The 22988-nt window shown below is 31.9% G+C and overlaps 2 protein-coding genes, 1 long non-coding RNA gene and 1 pseudogene across 4 annotated transcripts; 3 read left to right on the forward strand and 1 right to left on the reverse strand.

Moving 5' to 3' along the window:
* The first annotated feature begins 1404 nt into the window (after positions 1-1404).
* LOC149490238 (uncharacterized) lies at positions 1405-3477 on the forward strand (annotated as a pseudogene). Its single transcript, XR_016317531.1, has 5 exons — positions 1405-1786; positions 1987-2160; positions 2235-2420; positions 2787-2871; positions 2988-3477. The product of XR_016317531.1 is annotated as an uncharacterized LOC149490238 (transcript).
* A 176-nt stretch (positions 3478-3653) lies between these two features.
* LOC149490239 (venom serine carboxypeptidase-like) lies at positions 3654-9179 on the forward strand. Its single transcript, XM_089701277.1, has 8 exons — positions 3654-3851; positions 4330-4874; positions 4951-5063; positions 5366-5536; positions 5820-5987; positions 6545-6804; positions 8517-8645; positions 8974-9179. The coding sequence occupies exons 1-8, from the start codon at positions 3811-3813 to the stop codon at positions 9170-9172; spliced, it is 1626 nt and encodes a 541-aa protein (XP_089557403.1). The 5' UTR covers positions 3654-3810; the 3' UTR covers positions 9173-9179.
* Positions 9180-13219: 4040 nt separating this feature from the next.
* LOC149490240 (venom serine carboxypeptidase-like) lies at positions 13220-22560 on the forward strand. The gene is made up of 8 exons (XM_089701463.1): positions 13220-13424; positions 14277-14617; positions 14719-14834; positions 15088-15252; positions 16372-16539; positions 17128-17390; positions 21332-21460; positions 21893-22560. Exons 1-8 carry the CDS (start codon positions 13378-13380, stop codon positions 22245-22247), a joined length of 1584 nt encoding a protein of 527 aa, XP_089557589.1. The 5' UTR covers positions 13220-13377; the 3' UTR covers positions 22248-22560.
* Positions 19921-21351, reverse strand: LOC149490241 (uncharacterized). The gene is made up of 3 exons (XR_016316419.1): positions 20333-21351; positions 20145-20206; positions 19921-20070 (listed from the first exon to the last, which is right to left on the reverse strand). It is a non-coding gene; the product is annotated as an uncharacterized LOC149490241 (long non-coding RNA).
* Positions 22561-22988: the final 428 nt, after the last annotated feature.

The raw sequence follows: 22988 nt of genomic DNA on the forward strand, positions 1-22988 counted from the left end.
CCGGTGATGTCGCACTTGCATTGCAACAGGGGGGCCATTTTAAATACATATTACTTGTATTTTAACACCTTGTAATTGCTTTTACTTTGTTTGCACATCATGTAAATTAAAATTTTGCACTGACCACATTTAGATTTAAATTTTTCGATTGAAGCCTTATGAATAATAAAATTAAATTTTCAGGGTAGACCTAACTACTTAATTATAGATAGAGCAAGTTTTTTAAAGGCAAACGGAAATCTTTTTTTATGTGAAATTATTTTTTTTCCGAGCACTTGAAGTTGTGAACGTACTGGGTAATTTTATTTTTCTTGGCATTCAATTCATTTTTTTTATTCCATTCAAAGATTTAACGATAGTAAATGTTACCATACTGAATTGGCCTATCTTTCAGCTTAGCATACAAAAAATATCAAGCATCTACCGCAAAATTAAAAAAAAAAACGTCATGACTCCGAAAACATGAAAAATTCTAGATTTATAAGTTACCTATATTAAAATATTTCTCTGTTGGTCATTGTAACTTGTATTAAAAATATAATATACAAATAAGTTATAACTATAGGGAATATCAGGTAAAATGAAACCCAGTCCCAGTGGCTGGGGTTTTACCTATACCAATAACTATAATAAATGAAATACTATACCTAAAATAAAATAATGGTCTTGGGCTTTATAGCTTAGAGTATGTATTAGCAATACATACTCTAAGTTTAATAGTGAAAACAAGTGTTTATCCTAACCTATATTGTGTTGCTTCAAGTTTTATAAGAAAAATGTATGAATACTGTTTTATTTCTTCTAAACTTCCATCTGAAAATGAAGTTGTTACTGTTGAACGTGGTATGAAAACATTAAATTATTGCAAGTATCGTAAGGAGAGTTTTCAGATCTTTTTGTATTCAACACAGTATTCAATATTGACTTCATTTTGATATAGAAAAAATTAAACATAGCTATAAGAGTAGTTATTATTTAATTTTATAAAATCTTTAAAATATTGGTTTAATTCGACAAGTTCAACCGCTCCATTTCTCGCGCGCTTGCGTCTTGAGGCGTGACGTCATAGGGCACGTCCTGTCAGAGTGCTGCCACTTTAGCCTTTTTCGGGCTAGATCTGCCCTTTTCCGGGAAATCAACCCGTTTTTAAACTCTTTATCCCCAAAAGGGTAAACTAACCCTATTTCACATGGGTTCAAATTTACTGAAAATGAGGGCGATTTTGTAATTTTTTGCCATTTTACTATGTCAAAAGAAGTTTGTTTACGCGCTGAGCGTTCTGATTGACCAATGAAGTTTAGTCAACCAACAATTGAAATTTGAACCGAAACAAATATCACTTTTAAGCGTTCTGGTGGTACTCGCGACTAAATTATTCGTGATTATATACACCGCTTTTATGAATTTTTATTTTTTAGCTCCTTTTAGCCCTTTTCAGAGTGCCGACTTGCCCTTTTTAGAAAATCGAGGCACGCACTGTCAGACGTCAGTCAAAGTCAGTTTATTGCATAGTTTATTGTTTGTTTACATCGAGAGTTACTTTGATAAATAACAAGATGTCTTAGTAATTTAAATATCGCGTAAAATAATCATGGAAGAAGAAAAAAAGGCATTTTATAGATACTGCATGGTACCAATGTGTCCGAACACTATAAAAAGTACACCAGATAAAGTTTTTTTTGCTGTTCCAAGAGATGCAAACATACGTAAACAATGGTGTAAGGTTATGCGAAGGGATAATGTATCTCCAATATCGCGTCAACATTGTTGTGAAGATCATTTTAATGTAAGTTTACTATATTTGGACAAATAACATCATGTAGTTTTGTAGAAATCCGTAACTTTCTAGTTCATAACTTTATTTACGTATGTCATATTAGATTTTAGAAGATTCTTCATCTAAGCTCTGCATGATGTTGGTTAGTAGTTTATTCTTAAGTCAAGAAATCATAATTAAACATTACGTTATTATTTATTTTCATGTAGATTAAAAAATTGGTAACGCTAGAACAAGTGAAAGTTCTATGTGAATTTATGAAAGAACATCCAGACCTAGAGCTAGATACGGGCATTAACACTGACAAGTTATGGAGTGAATTAGCTAAAAACCTGAATGCTATCAAAGGTGGAGCAGTTAAGGATAGGTAGTGATGGTCTCAGGTAATTCCTTACACTTAAAATATTGTATTAATTACTATGAGTGTCACCTATTCATAAATGAAATATACTTACAGTATTGGTGCAACTGGAAGTACCGAATCAAGCGGAGGTATTTTCTACAAAAACCTGCGACAGACAGCCATCAACCACTACCAGAAGCCTTTTCTTCCCTATCTATTTGTAATGGTGCAATCGATGAAGTCATCATTAAAACGGACCCACTTGAAGTAAATATTCCTTTACTCGTATGTAAAACTAGCTGACCCACAAAATTTTTCTCGTAAAAGAGAGAGATCCAAAGTTCAAATAAATAAAAAAATAAATTTCCAGAATAGACACAATTTTATGTTGATATAAGTTATAACTCAAGTATGTTTTAATCATGATTTTTTTCTAAGTTTTAGTAATCTATAGACTTTATACAGTGCTTTACCACATCAAGATTGTTTGAGACCTTACATAAAGCTCAAACACAAACTACCTATATATTACTTGCTCTGTGCTATGTTAGTGTTCACTGAAAAATATACTTTTTATGTTAAAATATACTTAAACAATTTAAGATCTCTTATTGCATTTCAATTGTCTATATAAAAAAGAATGAATATAAAAATATATAAAACTAGCTGGGCTTCACGGTTTCACTGGTCTGCTGTCAACAAGTGGCGACGGTGGAAGTAGCCTCTGCTGTTCACAACTTGCCGTTCGTCTGTTAGAACTCTTAGTAACTGTGTTTGTAGTCACAGTCACAGTGTGCAAAGTTAATAATTATTATTATATAAGTTTAGCAGAATTCAGTTGAAATTTAATATTTTTGAATGTTTCAGATCACGACGATGCGGCAGCGCAATTTATACAGATAGAAAATCAGAAGTTAGAAATATCTAATAATATTCAGAAATCATTGCACACGATCGCGAATAGGTACTCTGACGAGACTCACAGGTGTTATGACTGAAATAAGAGATGTATTAGTTAATAAAATTAATTTATAGAATCTCGTATATTATTTTTGTTACACACTCTTCTTTCATCTTGATTTTTTTGCTAACTTTGTTATTTTTGACTTTGTGATCGGTTATTGTAATTCATTTTTGCATACGTAGTCATGGGATAATCCATTATCATATAATATACCAATATCATTGCATGTGTAAAGGTAATGTTCATAATATCTCAATACATATTAACTAAATGGGTTAGCTTATTCAAAGTTATGTACTAATGTGTAAATAGTCAGTGCAATTATCATGTTTTCAAATCCAGAAGTAGTATAAGTATTACGTAATTTACAGTAAGATAAGAATTTTGGGTTTTTTATAGTATAGATTACATACTTGATGAGATCACGGACATATCCAACAGTAAGAAATGGTTTTGAAATCGACACAGTAATTCCTACGAAACAAACTCTTGCTTTATCCTGTTAGTATAATACTTTTTTCCTTTAATACTATGATTTATTGAGTGTCTCACCAATCTAATTTAGTTGATTAATGTACAATATCTCTAACGTAATTAAATGTCTGAAGGGGGTCAATAAGTTCGATTGATAAAATTATGCGACATTCTCAATTCAGTTTAAGCGAGCCGCCTTTCGTGATGTAATAGTTCACTTGTCATGTGCTTTATTCGTTTCTATTTAGCGAAATGTTTAAAATCATAGTATTGTTTGCTCTAGTTATAGCGAGGTAAGAATTTGTTATTATTTATATAAGTAAGTAAGATAGTAATATTTTTATCGACGTGAGTGATAATTCAAAGAGTGGTGGTATAGGTAGAGTGATTTTTTTAAATAAGTTTACTAGATATAAAAAAGATATCGTGAAAAGATACATGTAGATATATCTATATAATATTAAATTTAAATTTTTTAAGAATAAATATCATTTGAAAAATTTTCTCTTCAATATTATATTACGATGAGTACTACGCAAAACGTCAGATGCTGTTATCTCATACGTATTTTAGAGCGTTCTCTCCACGTCAATTCATTAATTGGATATTTAATCTAGACACTTTACAATACCTAGATAATAAGTTTCTTCGTAATACATGCTATTGAAAGGGATCTAATTTCGAATCGTGAAGTACTTACTAATATGTAGGTATATTATCTAATGATAGATTCAGTACGTATGTACTCTTGCTATAAATCTTTTATTTCAGCTCCTACTGTAAGGTTATTGTAAAAGAGGAATCTATTGACGATAACAATGTAATAAATGACAATACAAAAGCAAAAATATACATAGAATTACCAACTTATAAACCGCCCAAGAAAGAAGTGAATACAGAAAGTACAAACGTCGTGTTGGATGAAAATGTAACAAAACATACTCTCTCGAAATGTGACAAAGCAAATGATTTAGACGGTGAATTGGATAATATTTCTGATGAATGTCAGGCTGAAGTAAATGACCCAGCTCTTATTCTAACTCCATACATAGAAGATGGCAAAATCGAAGAAGCGCGGGAAGCGAGCAAGGTTGATCCGAAATTATTCTTAGGAGTTGAGAGTTATTCCGGCTTCTTTACTGTGAATAAGACGTACGACTCGAATATGTTCTTTTGGTACTTTCCTGTTGAGAATAAGCCAGTAAATGAAACTCCTTGGATTATTTGGTTGCAAGGTGGACCGGGTATTACTAGTCTCACTGGATTGTTCGATGAAATTGGACCGTTTAAAGTGACTCACTTTCATGAATTGCGACGTATGTATGAACATAGTTTAGTAATTAGTTGTTGGTTTCGATTTTTTTTAGCTTAATGTTGTTTTGCTTATTTTAGGAAACAGATATTCATGGATAAAAAACCACTCGCTATTATTTATTGACAATCCAGTGGGCACGGGTTACAGTTTCACAAACGATTACAATGGCTTTTCAAGGGATATGGCCGCGGTTAGTAATATTATTCTATAAACACTAGTTCAATATTTCAATATTTGATATTTTGGTTTTATGGCATTCATACCTATTTATATTATTTAAAAATTTATACTAATTTAATAGTTTATTCAAACATTTGCTATGGTCTGCTATCACGGTTGCAAATAACAATATAGGTACCATACTGTATTTTCCTGACATAGAAACATAATGCATAATGCAGATGTACTTAATTCATTTTGTACCAAATTAAATTACTCTACTAATTACCTCATAATGTTCGCTTGTTATTTCATTTATTGTCATTTTTTCAGTATTCCAAAAACTTATACAGTACTGTGAAGCAATTTCTCGAAGTATTCCCAGAGTTAAAAACAGCTCCTCTGTATATAGCCGGAGAGTCGTACGCCGGAAAATATGTTCCCGCGCTTGGTGTTGAACTGCACAGGCACAAAAAAGTGTCTGAAATCGATGTTAATCTTCAAGTAATATATTTTATTTTAAGTACCTAGAAATAAAATGATTTTTTTAAATACACTTTACATATTATTATGGTTAAAAAGGTTTCAAATGTTTAAGTACATTATAATGTCTTGATTACGAAACAATGTCTATTCTCATTTGGGTGATGTTTAATAATACTGGTAGATATGTGATACAAAAAGGAAACTTTCTCTAGTTTGATATTTCAAAAATAGGTACTGTTAATATCTAATACTACCTGCCTTTTTGTTTTTCTATACATGTTAATTCTATTCCACTTTTCAGGGTTTCATGATAGGCAATGCGCTTGTTGACCCAGCGATGATTAAAAACGTGAACCAACCCTTTCTTAACTTCGGGTTGGTAAGCAAAGAACAGGTTCAATCTATCGAGCCTTTGATTAAATCTTTTCAAGCTGATATTGCTGCTCATAAAAGTGTTGAAGCTAAAGAGGTGAGAGATGTTTCTATAGACTGATCATATTTAACCATTGACGTAACAATAATAATTAACTAACCAACCTTTAAAAATGTCCGAACTAAAACTGCCTAGGTGCAATAGGCAGAGTTTTCTAATGAGCTTATAGACTTTGTTAATTTCAATGTATGCTTAATTAGGATATTTTTGACGACCTTTTATTAGGCACAGTCCACTCGGTTGATACATTGGAGTACAAGGGTGTCTCGTTTAATTATAATTGAGATATCCTTGACATCCTAGTCATAAGTGGTTATTTATGAATTTGTTAAAGATAAATCGATTATTCGATAGGTATATTTTTAAACGTGTGCGTAATTTAATAGAAGATCAGATAAAGTTATCAGTAAGTAGGAGAACATTAGGTCTAATTATTTTATTATGAGTCATAATTCATTTTGTGACAAAACGTGATGTTTTGTTCGTTTAAATGTGTAATTGTTAATTAGTTTGTCGTAATTAGTTACAGCCATAATTTATCCAATTTATCGGTAATATTTTGTTCAATATAAAAAAACATTTTATTTCCACAGAAATGGATGCAGCTCGTTTCCATATTGCTACTTTTGTCGCACCAGAAGCACGGGTACAATTTTCTGAAAGACGACCTCGGTGTAGGATCCTTCATTGGTTTTGTAAATAGTCCCGAAGTGAGAAAAGCTATGCACGTTGGAAGCATTAAGTTTTCCTTCGTCAATGTCACTGTTAATGTCGAAATGGGACCAGACTTTTTGAGCAGTTCTCAGGAGCTGTTTGAAGAATTATTGGACAATTACAGGGTTCTTTCCTATTGGTATGTTAACGAAATTTGGGATCCTATTGTTAAATGTAATTTTTGTTTTTCTGAATTTACATTTGGGTCATTTTCAAAATATTTGTACATCACGAAATTGTCAGTAAACTGTTTCGTTAGGAAATGTCAGGAAGTTGTAAAAGTAAGGCTGTATTCAGAATAAGGTAATATTACATATAAAAAAGTAAGAAGTCACTAGTTAAAAAAATATATATTTTTAGTTACAAAATAATCAACAAAACATTAATTTTTATAATTCTCTGTTTGCTTTTCCTTTTCTTTTCTTCTATCATTAGCTTCTTTCCATTTTTGTCTTCGAGCTTCTTTTTCACTGTCATTAAGATCTGATATTTTTCTTTGTCTTTGTTTCACTTTCTCGAGGTGTGTTTTCCTTTTCTTTTCATATATTTCAGGGTTTTGCTTTTTTAGTTTTTCAATGTATTTTTTTGCCGTTCGGCACCGGTTAGCGGCATTCTGAAACTAAAAAAAGCTGTTGGATATATGTATTTTGAATAAAAATAAAAACAAAAGTAAGCATCACTCGTGTGGGTGGAAAAGCGATCAACACTAAATGCAATAAGGCAAGCGTTATCCCATCAGAAACCACTTGTAAAATTGGAGGCCAAGACTCACTGATCCGCTTTCACTATAAAAAAGTTATCAGATCCCGGGAAAAGTCAAGTCCCTAAGCCCGACTTTACTAACCCTACATCATGGTTTAAAAAAGTATGGCCTGTAGTTACAAAAAAATAATCTTGAGAGATTTATTGTTTTTCTCCTTTATTTTTATTCGTTACATTAATTTAACACACATTTTAATATCTTATTTTCATACTTTACACATGAGACCACAGCTTTACCGTCTACAATTTACTGACGTCAGTAAATGTCAAGAAATTGTTCGTCAGTAACATGTAAAAAATAACCTAAGAAATACTTTTACACAAAACATAATCACATTTACCATTAGATTGAAAGTGTAATCTATTACTCTAGTCATAATTTAAGTATATTACAATTGCGGTAGGTGAATTCTTCAAAATGTACTTACTTTTGTTGAGAATACGTCGTTAGGAAATTGTAACTAAATTTTTTGCACAGCACACTACTGGACTTCTTCCATGTCTGGACGACGAACAAAATGGCGGCGCGTTAATGTGACCTTACTTTTCGTGACATGACCAGTGTTGCCAATGATTAGAGTTAGATTCCTCTTCTTTGTGATACAAGAAGTTGGTTAATTATGTCAATAAATCAGTGTCACGAAATTGTAACGATTGATAGGGACATTTTTATAATATGTAATTCTTCGTTTATTTAAGGTAATTTAAATAGTTTAATCTATCAGATATAACACTTCAAACATTGCTTTTTAATTATGATACAAAAAAATAGGTAGTTTCATACAAAAATTCTGATAAAAATATTGGTTTTCATTGTCGTCCACATAGGGGACAATAAAAAAATGTATGGAGCTTTTTTTGTTACTTTATTTTCACATTAAATTTATGTAAGAATTTGAATCGCAATTCATTGCTTTTTATCAGAAATGATATGCAGTATGCTTAAGTTTAGTCTGTAAAACGTTAACAATGATTTATTTCAGTCGTAACCATATTTTTTTCGAAGATTTTTTAGGGGGACAAACATTTTGTAGTAATGTACAATTATTTTGAAAACGACCCATTTATACATTTGCAATTGTATTTCAGCGGTCAATTGGATCAACTTTTGTCTTGTATGTTCAGCGCGGAAAACCATCGTACATGGCAATGGAAAGACAGGGACGAATTTTTACAAGCGACAAGGCGCCCGTATATGTTCCGAAACAGACTTGCTGGGTAATAGTAGTTATTAGACGTTACTCTTCAAAGGTTTTTTAAATGGGGAATATAAGCTAGACCCCATAAGAAAAATGTCTTATATTGGTTGCATATTAACTATAAATATATCGTCTCGAGCAAAAAGGCCGAAAGACCAAAAGCAAATATTGTCTCTTAAATATGTATATTTCTGATCTTTATATACATACTTATATCAAATTCAGATAGCTCAGTGGTTTCATTATCTTTTTATCAGTGAGGTTATCTAAATTTATATAAGTACCTAAGAAAATTTGTATTCTAAGATTTCTTAGAATTATATAAATGAGAGGTTATTTTCTTACAGTTATATCAAAACTGGTGGCAGTTTAACAGAAGTGGTGATACGTGGCGCTGGTCACATGGTCCCGATGGACGAACCGTTGTCCTTACAGCGACTGATCACCAATTGGATCCAAGACATACCAGTTCCCATACATAGCTCCTTGAAGGAAGACCTGATGTTGCAGCAAATCGTCAATAACTACACTTTATTATACTTTTAATTTTTAATCTGTGTTTTATTTATGAAGCCGTAAACAGATATTTTGTGGAACTTATTCCTTTATGTCGCGAAATTATTTTCAATTAACTTCTTTTTATCGTTTGGAATAGCCATCATTTAAGAAAAAAATATTAATTATACTTAGTAATGTATACTCAGTATGATATACGATGAACTACTTAGTATAAAATATCTTATATATGCCTCTAAAAATCTTTAAAAAAAATTGTTTATTCTGGTTAGCGTATTCGTGCGAATGTGAGTGACCGGCATTACAATATACGTAGTTTTTTTTCGATCATTGTCAATAGATGGCACTATAGTCTGTAACCATAATGGGTACAATAAGATAAACCTGTTTCACTATAGTTTTTATATACTAACTAGCTGTGCCCGCGACTTCGTCCGCGTGGAATAGTGACTGCATAGTAGGTAGTTACTACTTAACTTTTATTGAATAAACACGTACTACCATAAATAATTAAACGAACTGTTAGTAAAATTTATTACTAAACTGAGCTAAAAAATAAAAATAAATTCCTTCCTTGTATGGATGTTTTTGACAATATATATAGGTAACCGTTTCTACGAAAAATCTATTTTTTCATTCGTTGATCTCAAAAATAAAAATTCCAATCACCAGAACGACAGGAAATTTTAATAATTTATTTTAATTGTGTTTTGCACAATTTTGTTAAATTACGACTGGATGAAAATTGCGTTTTGACGTTTGTCTCAGCGCTCAGATCTTGCCTGTCTCACGCCGTAGTAACTAAACCGTTTAGACCGTGCAATAAAAATTAAATAAAAAAAAAACTCAACGCAACGAAGAAAAGTGCATAGAAAAAGGAAAAAATGTTGTGTGGTTTTATGAAACCACGGTAAAAGTGAAACTTAGGCACAAAATTATCGTATTTGTACGATAATGACTCCGAACACTGCTTTATACCTACTCGGCAGCCGACCGTCACGCGACATGCGCTACACAGACCAAAAAGTTTGAGACGATGTAATAAAAGTTTCACTAATTTTACAAACTTCCCGAAGATCTTTAAAAATAAATACCATTTTAAATATTTATAAAATTAAAAAAACAAAGTCAACGGGCTGCCATACCATCATTATCATATCATATACAATTATATTTTTTTTATAATGGTACTTAATTTTAAAGATCGTCGGGAAGTTTGTAAAATTATTATTTATTCCTTTTCCTTCGTTGCGTTGGGTTTTTCTTTTTAATTTTTAAATTTTTAACTTCGGTTTCTTATTTTCATGTGATATTTTCAAGTGAGCGAGACCTACCTCTACCTCCATATTACATTCCTACATCATATTGATATCTATAAGTTTGTTGCTCCTTGACATCTTTTAAGTTGGGCCATAACCGTGCACAAATTGTAATGGATCACAGTGGCAAAAGAAGTGGTATCTTTAGGAAAAAAAATTGCCAAGAGCCAGGCCTATGTGGCTTTGAGTAGAGTTCAAAATTTCCAGGGTGTGGCTATCCTCTCGCTCCCATATCCCCCTCTTCTTTCACAGACTTTCAACCCTTCTCTTTCCACACCTAGTAAATGGCAGAACCGATTTTGATGTAAACCATATTATCTAATTATACCTATATGTACACGTCATATCCTGTCGTTTGATGCTCCATTTGGTTTATTTATCTAACCACTGTCACCCCTAAATGTAATAAACGGATGAACCGATTTCGATAAAACACGTTGCTCTTTTATATTTTGATATGCCGCTTGAGTATATTATTTGACCACATTCGATTATTGTTCATTCCCACTTTCACCGCTGTAATCTAATAAATGGATAAACCGAATTGGATAAAAATATAATTAATATTTTTTCCCACATTCCCACTTTTACCTCTATATACCTAGGTATAATAAATGGATGAACCGATTTTGATACACTTTATCTAAGAACCAGCGTCGGAAAATATGCTGCCTAACACGCATCTAATTCGTATTACCTGTTAGCGAGCTACGGTGGCACAAACAGACAAACATAGCGGTCAAACACTTATCACCCATCTTTTTGATGGTTAAAAATGGTTAAAAGGGGTTAAAAATATAATACGACATAATTTAAAGGACATTTTATGTATAAAATTTACCTAGAAGTAAGCATAATTCTAATTTGACCCCTTCCCCCCCTACTACCTCAGCTTACCCCCCCACCCTTGGGGACTTTCGATATGATCACCTGGACATTTATAAGGAATAATTACTGTAGCGTATAACAGATAACTTACGTTTTATCGTACACTGTATAGTGTACAATAGAATGCCTTTGCAAATGTTCGCCGTGAATACTTAAATGGTCATAACTTTTTTATTTACAAACCGATTAACATGAAATAAACATTTAATGTTAAATGAAGATTACCACAATATATTAGTGAAAACCGCATCTAAATCGGATAAGCCGTTTCTGAGATTAGCGTGCACAAACATACAGACAAACAGACAAAAAAAATTATAACTACAGTTTTGGGTTTGAGATCGATTTAATAATAACCCCTGCTATTTTTTTTACATATTTTCATTGTACAGACATCACTTTTCTAGAATTTTATTATAATATGTATTGAATATTGATTGACCACGCGCAAGGTTACTAATTTCCACTACATCCTCACGCAAATCGTCAATTTTCATGAACATTGAATCTGTAAATAAAAAAAAATCAAAAGATAAGTGTACCTAATTTTAATAAAAAGCTACTAACAAATAACGTTTTATCAAGAACTAAAGTGACCTTCTTTAGGCGTATAATATAGTCTTGTAAAAGTTATACATGATAAAAATAAAATTTCATCATTTTCTTATTTTGTCATAACTTTAACTAATTAAAAACATGAGTCTAACCATATAATTATAATAAACAATAAATATAAAAGCTACAACTTACCTTTTGTGGGAACGCAAGAAGGCGAAAATTAAAAAAAAGCCGAAGATTTTTAAAAATGTAACCAATGAACACAATCACTGTTATCTACTATTACCCAAAGAGAATACAAATACTACGTCTATTACCTATATAACTGTAACTAACATCAAATAATAAACATCTACCCTCACTTATAAAAATTTAGTATATTCACATGAAATATAATAATAAACATCTACCCTCACTTATAAAAATTTAGTATATTCACATGAAATATAAGCGCACCTGAAATTTACTCTGGGAAGATATGAATTATTTATTTAATTTAAAAAAAAACAAACTCACCAACATCATAATATTTAAATTATGAATTTCCAAGGAGCGTTAATATTATGTAAATTGATTTAATTTTAATGAAATCTCATAGATGGCGCTGTTTTAAATTTGTCTTTATACTACTAAGATTCATTATACTGTTTCTCTGCCAAAATTACTTAAATGATGTAGTTTTTATAGTGTAAAGGTAGACAATAGCATGGCTTACTCAAAAACAACATTTAAACATGAGTTTTTATATTGTACGCTGTCGTAGTACACGGAATACGTAAGAAAAATAAAGGTTCACAGCTCCTCCCCCGAAGGTGATAGCATGATAATATGTATATAACAGCCTGACCCGACCTGTTAGTAATATTCATGCAAAATTTGAAGTAAATCCGTGCAGTACTTTCTGAGATTAGCCTGGACAAACATACAGACAAACAGACAAACAGACAAACCGACAAACAGACAAACAGACAAAAATTCTAAAAACTATGTTTTTGGCTTCTATATCGATTATAGATCATGGATTATGTATTCTTTTAAAAAAATATTCAATGTACAGTTTTGACTTTCCTACGATTTTATTATATGTATAGACTTAAAAGTCGGCTGAGTTCCACAATATTGTTTTCTGTATAACAAATAGAGCACAGTCACTGTTTATTAAAATCGAAGCGGTTACAGCTGAGTAAATAATTAATTACGGTCATTACGAAGTGATAGAGTAACGTAACAACCAAAAAATGTACAGATAACTAATGAAAACAAACATTTTGTTTGCATTACCTTATCTGCGGTAAACCAGTGAAACAGTAAATTATACGAACCAGTCGGCAACCGGTGCGGGCGTAAGGGCGTACTCGTACTCCATTCATATTTAGCTACAAGAGCCGGCTGCCGCGTGTTTTGTGATCTAACTACAATAATTTATTTTCGAAATGTTCTGATCTGTTATTTGGATATTGAACTGAAACAATGAAAAAGAAAATGTGCACGATGCTTCATATATTATTTATATTGTGGTAAGTACATAGTTAAACATTTAAATTTGCTTTAAAACAACTTTATTAACACTTTATTTGTGAGTTTGTGTGTATTTATATTATTAGGGTGTACACAATTTTGTTGAGTTCCATATCACATGCTTGTATGTGAATGCATGGAGTACCTAACTAACTTGTTTATTTGCGTTTTCAAGCGCTGACCTAAATATTGGTTTCCAATAAGTTTCGCTTGAGATATTGGTCACAGTGACGCGTGTTTACGTTTACTTGAAATAAAATACCTATTTTATCGTATTAGAAATATATAAATGATATAAAATGAATAAAGCAATCCATCAGCGTGCTGCTCCCATCGATTATATAAAAAGATGATGTCATGTCTACTCATAAATTAAGGGCTTGCGTCTTGTACTTTCGAAAGCTTTAGTTTCACCGACCGCGACGCCAGACACAAATTTATTTCCGTCCATTCTTTTGCAGCGTAAATTTAAACCTTGACTTTGAGGGTAATTATAAAATAGGGTATTTATGAAATATAACATAGTTAGGCATTTTATTGTTAAAGATAATTGAATACCTACTCTCTATTATAATAAATGGTAATTACATACACCTATAATATATGTAATGGTCCTCATAATTAAAATGACCTATTTTCTGTTCTTATAATTAATTCTATTTGAAATAAATGAAACGCTCGACACCCTACTGCGGTCATCAACCGTTACTAATTGCCCATTTATTGAATACATTTTAGTTCTTATTCAAGATAAACAAACCTATAATATTTCTATCTATATATACCTACTATTCTCAATTCTGTGTCAACAAAACCATGAAAATTGAATACGCAATATACTTTATTTTTAGCGCGACAGTTCACCCTATATTGACTGCGACACCATTAATCCTTACGCCGTTTGTCAACCAAAACAACACAGAAGAAGCCAGAAATCGATCGGCCGTTGACCCCAAACTTTTCCTCGATGTAAGGAGCTATTCAGGTTTCTTAACTGTCGACGAGAAACACAACTCGAATCAGTTTTTCTGGTACTTTCCAACTATAAATAATGGTGGACGGGATATGCCCTGGATCCTTTGGCTTCAAGGTGGATTAGGGTTGACCAGCATGGCGGGGCTCTTCAATGAAATTGGGCCTTTTGAATACATTGTAAATGAAACTAGAATGTCCAGTGGTGGATATTTAAAAGGTAATTTGTGAAAATACAATTGTGATTTTGTATGAATGTATGAATGATTGAATGGATGCTGGATTTTGGGATTTTATATCTTACTGTTTGTAATTTTGCAGATAGGGAACATTCATGGAACAAAAAGTTTTCAATGGTGTTTATGGATAACTCCGTCGCTGAGGGATACAGCCATACGAATAAAGATTTATCAGGTATACCTGGGGATGAAGAGATGGTAAGTTTATAATCTTGTCTCATATTTAGTAATAATATCTATATTCTTAAAATCGTAAAAGATTATTAAAATCTCTAAATCATACCCGAATTTTGTTTGCACTGCAGTTTTTTGTTGCAAATTCGTTACATTTGAAATACTGTATACCAATTTTATGAATAGGCAGTGATGTTCATTCACTTAAATATATTATGTTTCCTTGAAAAAGTATAATTAAACAATTTTCATTTAAGGTTCTTATTTATTTTTTCAGTATGCAAGTAATCTTCTATCAGCTCTGCAACAATTGGTACAAATATACCCAGAATTAGGTAAAGGCCCACTCTATATCGCTGGGGACAAATTTTCGGGCCACTACGCGCCAGCTCTGGCCATGAAGATCATGGAGACGAACTCGACAATACCCATTAACTTAAAGGTAGGTCATGTCTAGTTATATGATATATCGTGTTTCATTCTTGCATGTAATGTACCTAATCTTTTCCTGTCTGTGGCATATTATTATGAATAGATTGTTCTCCACGACTTTGTAATTACATCTACCTTTATTTACTTCGACTGTGGTCTGTGAGTGGTAATATATACCTGCATTTTATGCATTATACATCCTTGGTTAGTCTGACATATCATTCTTTAAAAAGTTTCTAACAATTATTGGCACGGAAAATTATTATTCTTCTTCGGTATTAAATCAATTTTTCATGCTCATATTAATTGTGTCATCTCATTGTCTTAGTCATAACTAACTATTGGTACCGCAAGTGGCAGTATTATTATGTACACAGTTTAGACAAAAGAAACCTGTATTAGGTTAAACAAAAAAAAAAACAGATAACATTTTTTTTTAATAATTTATTAATTCTCGTAACAATGCAATACCAGAATCATAACAACTGGCAATTAATATCTCACTCATAACCTTGGCATTTTAAAAATTCGTTGATATCGCAAAACTTTTCGGTCGGGAAGTAATTTGTGAATTCGAGGGCAGATATAGTTTGTTTCTCCTCCAGTATAATCACGTTCAATTAAAGACTAAGTTCGGCAAAAATTATTATTAAATCATAATTCTTTTACACAATCGAGTTATGTGTAATGTGCGCAATTGAATTCATTTTCTTAGTTACATACCTGATACCCTTACTTATTAAGATTTCTTTAGTTCTTCATTTGACATTTCTTTATCACATCGGCGTATAACGTAGGTATAAACTATAAACCCTTATACCATGCTGCACACGCTAAAAATAGATTTAGAGAAATTCTCCTTACGCAGTAACAGGGGTTTACCCCACAGACATTTAAATCTGGAATCTCCAAGCATATTTTGTTTTATTGGCGATTCACTTCCACAACAGGAAAAATAGTGGAACTTATCTTTCACCTTGATTATCTAGAATATTTATTTATAATAATTTTATAAAAGAAAGATCCCGCTGCAGCTGCACTATTCGATCTGATTTTTCGTATCCTTATTATATTTATAAACATTTAATAAATATATTACGGATTTTTATGGAAATATTTTCTCTTTCAGGGTATTATTTTAGGAAATCCAATTTTGAATGGAGACAGTGTGGCGGATTATTCATCCACATTTTATAACTTCGGCTTGATCGATCGTCAGGGTGTGCTGGCTGCTAAACCATTACAGGATAAATTTATTAAGTCCTTAGGAGATGGGATTGCGAGCAACGCTTATAGTGTAAGTAATATTCCACCACCATCTTTTTAAACCTGATTTATAAACAATATGAAAAATACTATAAATCTTCACAAGTAGACAACTAAACCTGTTAATTGAAGATAAGTGGAAAGTATATTAATAGATATGTATTATGTTGTTAATTATTTTCCACGAATATGTTTTATATAATGTGTTCATTTTAATTTAAATGATGATAATGATATTAATTAGGTATTCTGACACATTTATTCTATTGTGATACAGCATTGAACAAAACTGTGACAAACGGTGACTATAATGTATCGTCATTCATAATTACTACGAAACCAAATTTATATCCCACACGCTGACATTACATGCGTTGTTTAGTTGTTAAATATTCTACGTGATTTTCCTAATATGTGATAAGACAAATTCAACAACCTGCATAGGTAGTCATAAGTCATTCATATATCTATAAAACAATGACAAATATGAATGAATTTCAATTGCCCTTTTACCTTTAATTACAATTTTAAATTATCCTACACGCCAAATACCAACAATAGGTAGGTAATTCCAATTAATTATTTCAAATATGTACAATAAGTATTGTTTATCTTCCAGTTTCGTGAAGACCTTCTAAAACGTTTGAAAGAAATGTCTGGAAAACGACAATTATACAACGCTATCAAGGATTATGTCAATTTGGATTACAACTTCTACGACTACATCACAAAAGCCGATGTCAGAGAGGCCCTGCATGTTGGAGACCTTACGTTTTCCATCAACGATTACTCTGTTATAACAAACATGCAAAAAGACTTTTTAAATAATATCACAGCTAAATTAGAGAAGCTTCTGGAAAAATATAGGGTTCTCATTTATTGGTAAGTATGTTAAATTTATTTACAGTTATTTTTGTAAGTTATAGAATGTTAATAATGTCGCGTATGGTATATGACGGAGACATTCCACATCTTCATGGACCTATATGTTCCAATTTCCTTAAGGGTAAATAGAAGATATGTCTTGTTTCCAGCTAAAACAATACTATTACATATACAGGGTGTACATAATCGTTAAGTGTGCACAGGCGATTATTCCGTAAGTATTGCAGATATCAAAAAAACTATAAACTGATATCGAAAGCCCTGTATCTAATGAGTAAAATGGCGAAAATAACTTTTTAAAAATAAAACGGGAAATATCCAAAAATTTTACATCAAACGCGCCCATACATTTAATTTCCCATACATTTTGTATTCAAAGCAAATGTTCGAAGTGACATCCTCGTTTTGGAATAACATCATAGAAATCTAAATAACAAGACACATAGAAGTGCTATAATGTCATAATTCGTATGAAAACCGCTGTCGCCAAAATCAACACATTTAAACCGATAGCTAAACAGTACACACAAGTAAACTATGCCTTTTATTGGACAGCTTGATTTTAGTGAAAACTATCTTAAATATTAAATTAAGCTTTTTAATATGTGTCCTAACGCACGAATTTACGGTTTATTTTAGAATAACATCCCTAAGTATATGAGACGTTTTGTTTATTTTTGCTCCAATACGCAAAAATTCGGCTTTTCTACAACAGAGGTTGTCAATTTTCAACAGATATAACTTTGAACATAAACTCATAGAAATAAGGTTGAAATTTGTGTTAAACGTGATACATAATAAGAATGGTCGACTGTGTCATTCATTGTTATTTCGATTACTATGGTGACACTCGTAATACTTGTAAATATTCTATAATTTTAAGGAAAAACGGCAATATTTATAAACAAAAATTCTTACCGGTGAAATTTTATTCCTTTATTAGTACAATTTATGGAAGAATTTCCGCACTGGGAAATGCTGTAACACACCATGTTTACTCACGCACGTGTCAGGAACAACTGAACAAGCGACCACCAAGCGACGAACAGACTTGTGGCATGGTAACCACCTGAGCGGCGACAATGTCACGCGCGCTTACCACTTCTATTGCCTTGTTATTTAGATTTCTATGAATAACATTGTATTCCACGTCGAGCTCTATTTACAGTTTCTAAATGAATTTGCATTAAGACGATACACAAAAAAAAATCCACTGCTTGGCGGGCGGAGTCTAATAGCTCGCTATCGCAAACGCGGGTGTGCGCGAAGTCATTCTTGCATACTCGCCGCGCTGCCGCTGGCCGACTCGGGACAAACATGTATGGAGTCGTCATACAGTTATAATATTGTTATACATATATTTAATTGTTGATTTATTGGTTTTATTTTCTTGCTTATAAACACAAAATTATCTTCTTTTTAACAACTACTTAGACATTATTAATAATTATTAATTATTATTATTTCGTAATGTTTACTTTATTACAAAACAATACAGGTTATAAATAATCTTTAAAATAACAAAAAATATTGTTACTCTGAAAAAATGAAATGGTACCTAATTACGCGGACTACTGAATTGATTTAGATAGAATTTGATGCTGACGTAGATATTACATCATGCCCAGAAATGAAAGGTACTATTTCTGAAAGAAGTTATAAACCCTAATTCTTCTCAGTCAAAGTCAAGAGTGGAAGATATCGCTAATACAGTAAAACTGATGCGAAACTTTGGATGTTAATTTGTATATTTTTTTGTTAGTTGTTACTTAATCACGTCAAGACTACATTACCAATTTTGATAAAATATAGCTAATTGCCTGGATTTACACATAGGATACTTTTTATCCGAACTGAACACTTCTGTGGGATAAAACAGGATTCACGATATAACCTAATTCCACGCGGGCAAAGCCGCGGTCGGAATGATATTTTTTTAAATAAAAAAATTGTTTAAAAAAAACACAAAATATATTGACGCATGTATTTATTTTTTGCACTCTATTATAATTGTAATTATTCATTACAAATAATCAAAATAAAATAGCCAGAACAAAGTTAGGCCCTGGTAGGATAGGTAGGCAGGTACAGCAATGTGAGACGAACACTGGCTTATTTATACCAATAATAATGTATTATAAACATTAAATTAAGTTTACTTTCTAACAACAAAAATACATAATATTAGCTAATGTGAAAACGAATCAACCAATCATCCCACAACAATGAAATGTGCACACAAATATTCATCCAAATCGGTTCATGTGATTAGGAGGAGTGACTGCAGCGCCATCCTCCGGGCCCAATTGTGTTTCCAGATCACCCAGGAACTCAATTTAATATACTTACACAAAATTATTCGAAATGAAAACTCACATTACTATGTAAATATGAATATAAACCGGTTTTAGTACTAAGCAATTTCCCGCACAGGTGTAGTAAGTATAAATGAAATAAATATCCTAACATCAAATTCTTTAAACCTAAACCTAACATCAAATTCTTTATACAACATACTTATCTACCACCTACTAAGAAATTCTTGAAATTTTTTCGTATTTTTTTAAAATATAATACTACTCCAACGAGCTCCTGTTCCATAATTCCATATTACGTCCACCATACTTCCACTAAGTTCACCATGATTTTTTATTTCTTTGCACTTTGTTGCTTTTTGCTAAAAATGGAATCATGCGATAAAACCAGTAGAGCGTTGATAACATACATTTTTGACTGAATAAAGGTACTTACGAAGGAGTGGGTTCACATTGTGAACAATCAGTGGGTTTATTTTCCTTCTGGATTCCGGATTTCTGAAAAGATTATTTATGCTATAAATGAAAAAATCTTACACATTCGTTATGTACTTAAAACAGGGGTACATATCAAACATCGTCTATAATACAATTATCATCAAATTTAAAATAAAAACAACTTACTTCATTAATTTGTTCCAATTGTAAGCATTCTTTTTCCTCCAACCTTTATGTTTCTTCTTCTTATTTTCTTTATTGTCCCCATTTATCTCATTTTGTCTTATCGTGTTGTCACCCTTTTTTACGATTGCGCGAGCGACACAAGTTCCCCGTGTGACGGCCGTAGCGGGAATGACTCGTGCAGCGATCGGGGTAGGAAGGTACAGGGCGGCTCTCGCTATATTGGCTGGTCAGGCGCTAATTTCAAGTATTTCTTGTTTATTTCAAAACCATCGCATATTTCAAAATTCTAACACGGTAGACGTATAGGTTGTATATTTTATAGTTAATATCCAAAAAGTCGTAACTTTACGTTTGTTATTTTGAAGATGCCAGAGATTAAAAAAAAATAACAATGAGAACTTTGTATTTTTTTTCTATCGAGAAAATATCATGGAATCATGTTTCTAAAACGGTAGACGTATTGTGTTACTATTGAACTTTCTTGTCAAGAATTTTCATCACGACAACTTTAATAATATAAAAATTACGAAGGTTTAAAAAGGGCCGTAAATGTTAGAAAAATTAATTCATCACCTTAAAATTTGCGAAGTAATTTAAGCACAAAACCAAAAAAAGAACCAAAACCTTTCATATTACATGTTGGGGATAGTCATATCTCATACAAAATGTATGGGCGTGTTTGATGTAAAATTCTTGGATATTTCCAGTTTTATTTTTAAAACGTTATTATTGTCATTTTACTTATTAGGTAAAGGGCTTTCGATATCAGTTAAAAGTTTTTTGATATCTGCAATAGTTACGAAATAATCGCTTGTGCACACTTAACGATTACACCCTGTATATTCTGGCTTTCGCCCCTGTAGTTTCCACACATAGTGTTTTCTTAATAATCAATATTGTCTTTGGAATAATTTATGTTCCTTTGAATTATTTATTTATACTTGGAATCACACTGTATTATATTAATTGTTCTAACAATAAACATACTTTTTATTACAGTGGACAGTTTGATCTGGAAGCCCCATGCGTTCCGAATGCAGAGGCTCGCAGGAAATGGCAATGGAAGAAGAGAGAGGACTTCCTCAAAGCCTCTCACTTGCCTTGGTGGTTCAATGATTCTATGGCTGGGTAAGTTTCAAATTCAAATTATTTATTTGCAATAAATGTGGTACAAAAATTAAACAACGTTCTAGAAATATGTAAACTAGAAATACAGTGTTCTTCGCATTTTATTTTAGTGATCTGAATCTTGATCAGAATAATAGGATTCTGTTAGTACTCTATAGTCTTTGGGTACGTTAACGTAAAATGTATTAATTATAGTCCCGTGTCCAAGCGCAAATACCAAATTAGGTTTGATTTTATCATATCATCTAGTAGTGATAATAAGTAGATATTATCATTTCGAACTTTTAGATATGCCAACGTTTCAAGATTCAATAGTGTAGAAGTATTATTTTCTACAGTTTTGCCCGACGTTTATTGTCTTTCTGAAACAGCTATGTTCATTCTATATACCGTATAGGTTCCGGTTGTTCTAATAAAATAATTTTGTTTCAGCTATATAAAATCAGGTGGAAACCTAATGGAAGTATTAATAACAGACACGGGAAGTTTAGTGCCCATAGACAGACCAGCCGAATTGTTCCATCTAATCTCAAACTTCATAGACAACAAAGAGTTCAACTTCGTTCTTCCACCGGATTACGTCATCAATGAAAATTACACTGCTCCATATGTTGAGGAACCCAAAATTGAACCTAATGACAATCATGTTAAGCTCACTATTAGTTTGATAGTGAATATAGTTCTTATTCTGTTACTGTTATTGGGAATAGTGCTATTCTTGAGATTTAAGAAGAAGATCAAACAGCTCTATGGGCCTGTGAGTGAAGGAGCGATGAATATGAGATAATTTTTTTGCATATATGTTTGTTGCACATGTACTTACTTTAATTAACCATTTGATAATACATCAAATGACTTATATACTTAAGTTGGAGTAAAAAGTATGCCATTTCGTTTTCATACGCTATTAATTAATGCACAATATAAATTAAGACAAAAAGAATTTAATGCCGTATTATTTGACTTTAAAAAATAGGAGGAAATATTAAAAATTCGTTGAGTAATTTTCTGTGGTTCCTATTGTATTATCTACTGTATAAGAACTAGTAATTTAATAAATAAGACCATGTTATTTTTTTAAATAAATGTTCTACGTGAAATGCTTTTTTTATTATATTACTAGCGGTCCGCCCCGGCTTCGCCCGTGGTACATGTTTACATTTTCTCTACATAAGAACCATCCTCGTACTTCAAGGAATATAATAAAAAAAGAATTATCGAAATCGGTTCAGCCGTTCTCGAGTTATGCGCTTACCAACACATTTTGCGATTCATTTTTATATATATGTCACGGCTAAAGGTAGGTGAGAACATAAACTTAAGATTAGCCGGCTAAACTTAGGTTTATTTTCGACGAGGTGTTAATGTTAGTTTGTTCTATCTTTAGCCGGCTAAACTTAAGTGTAACCGCAGGCCCGTGGCTAAAAATGTCGGGGTGGGTAGATTTGGTTAGCGCCGGGCCGGTGGAGGGCTTGAGGGGCCCGCACAGTGCCAGAAAACACTCGCCCTGTTCCTTACATGTATTATA

The sequence above is a fragment of the Colias philodice genome, chromosome 2 (genome assembly GCF_061535455.1).
Source record: "Colias philodice isolate Cphi_HAF_F1 chromosome 2, ilColPhil1 Martin Lab GWU primary, whole genome shotgun sequence".
NCBI lineage: Eukaryota > Metazoa > Arthropoda > Insecta > Lepidoptera > Pieridae > Colias > Colias philodice.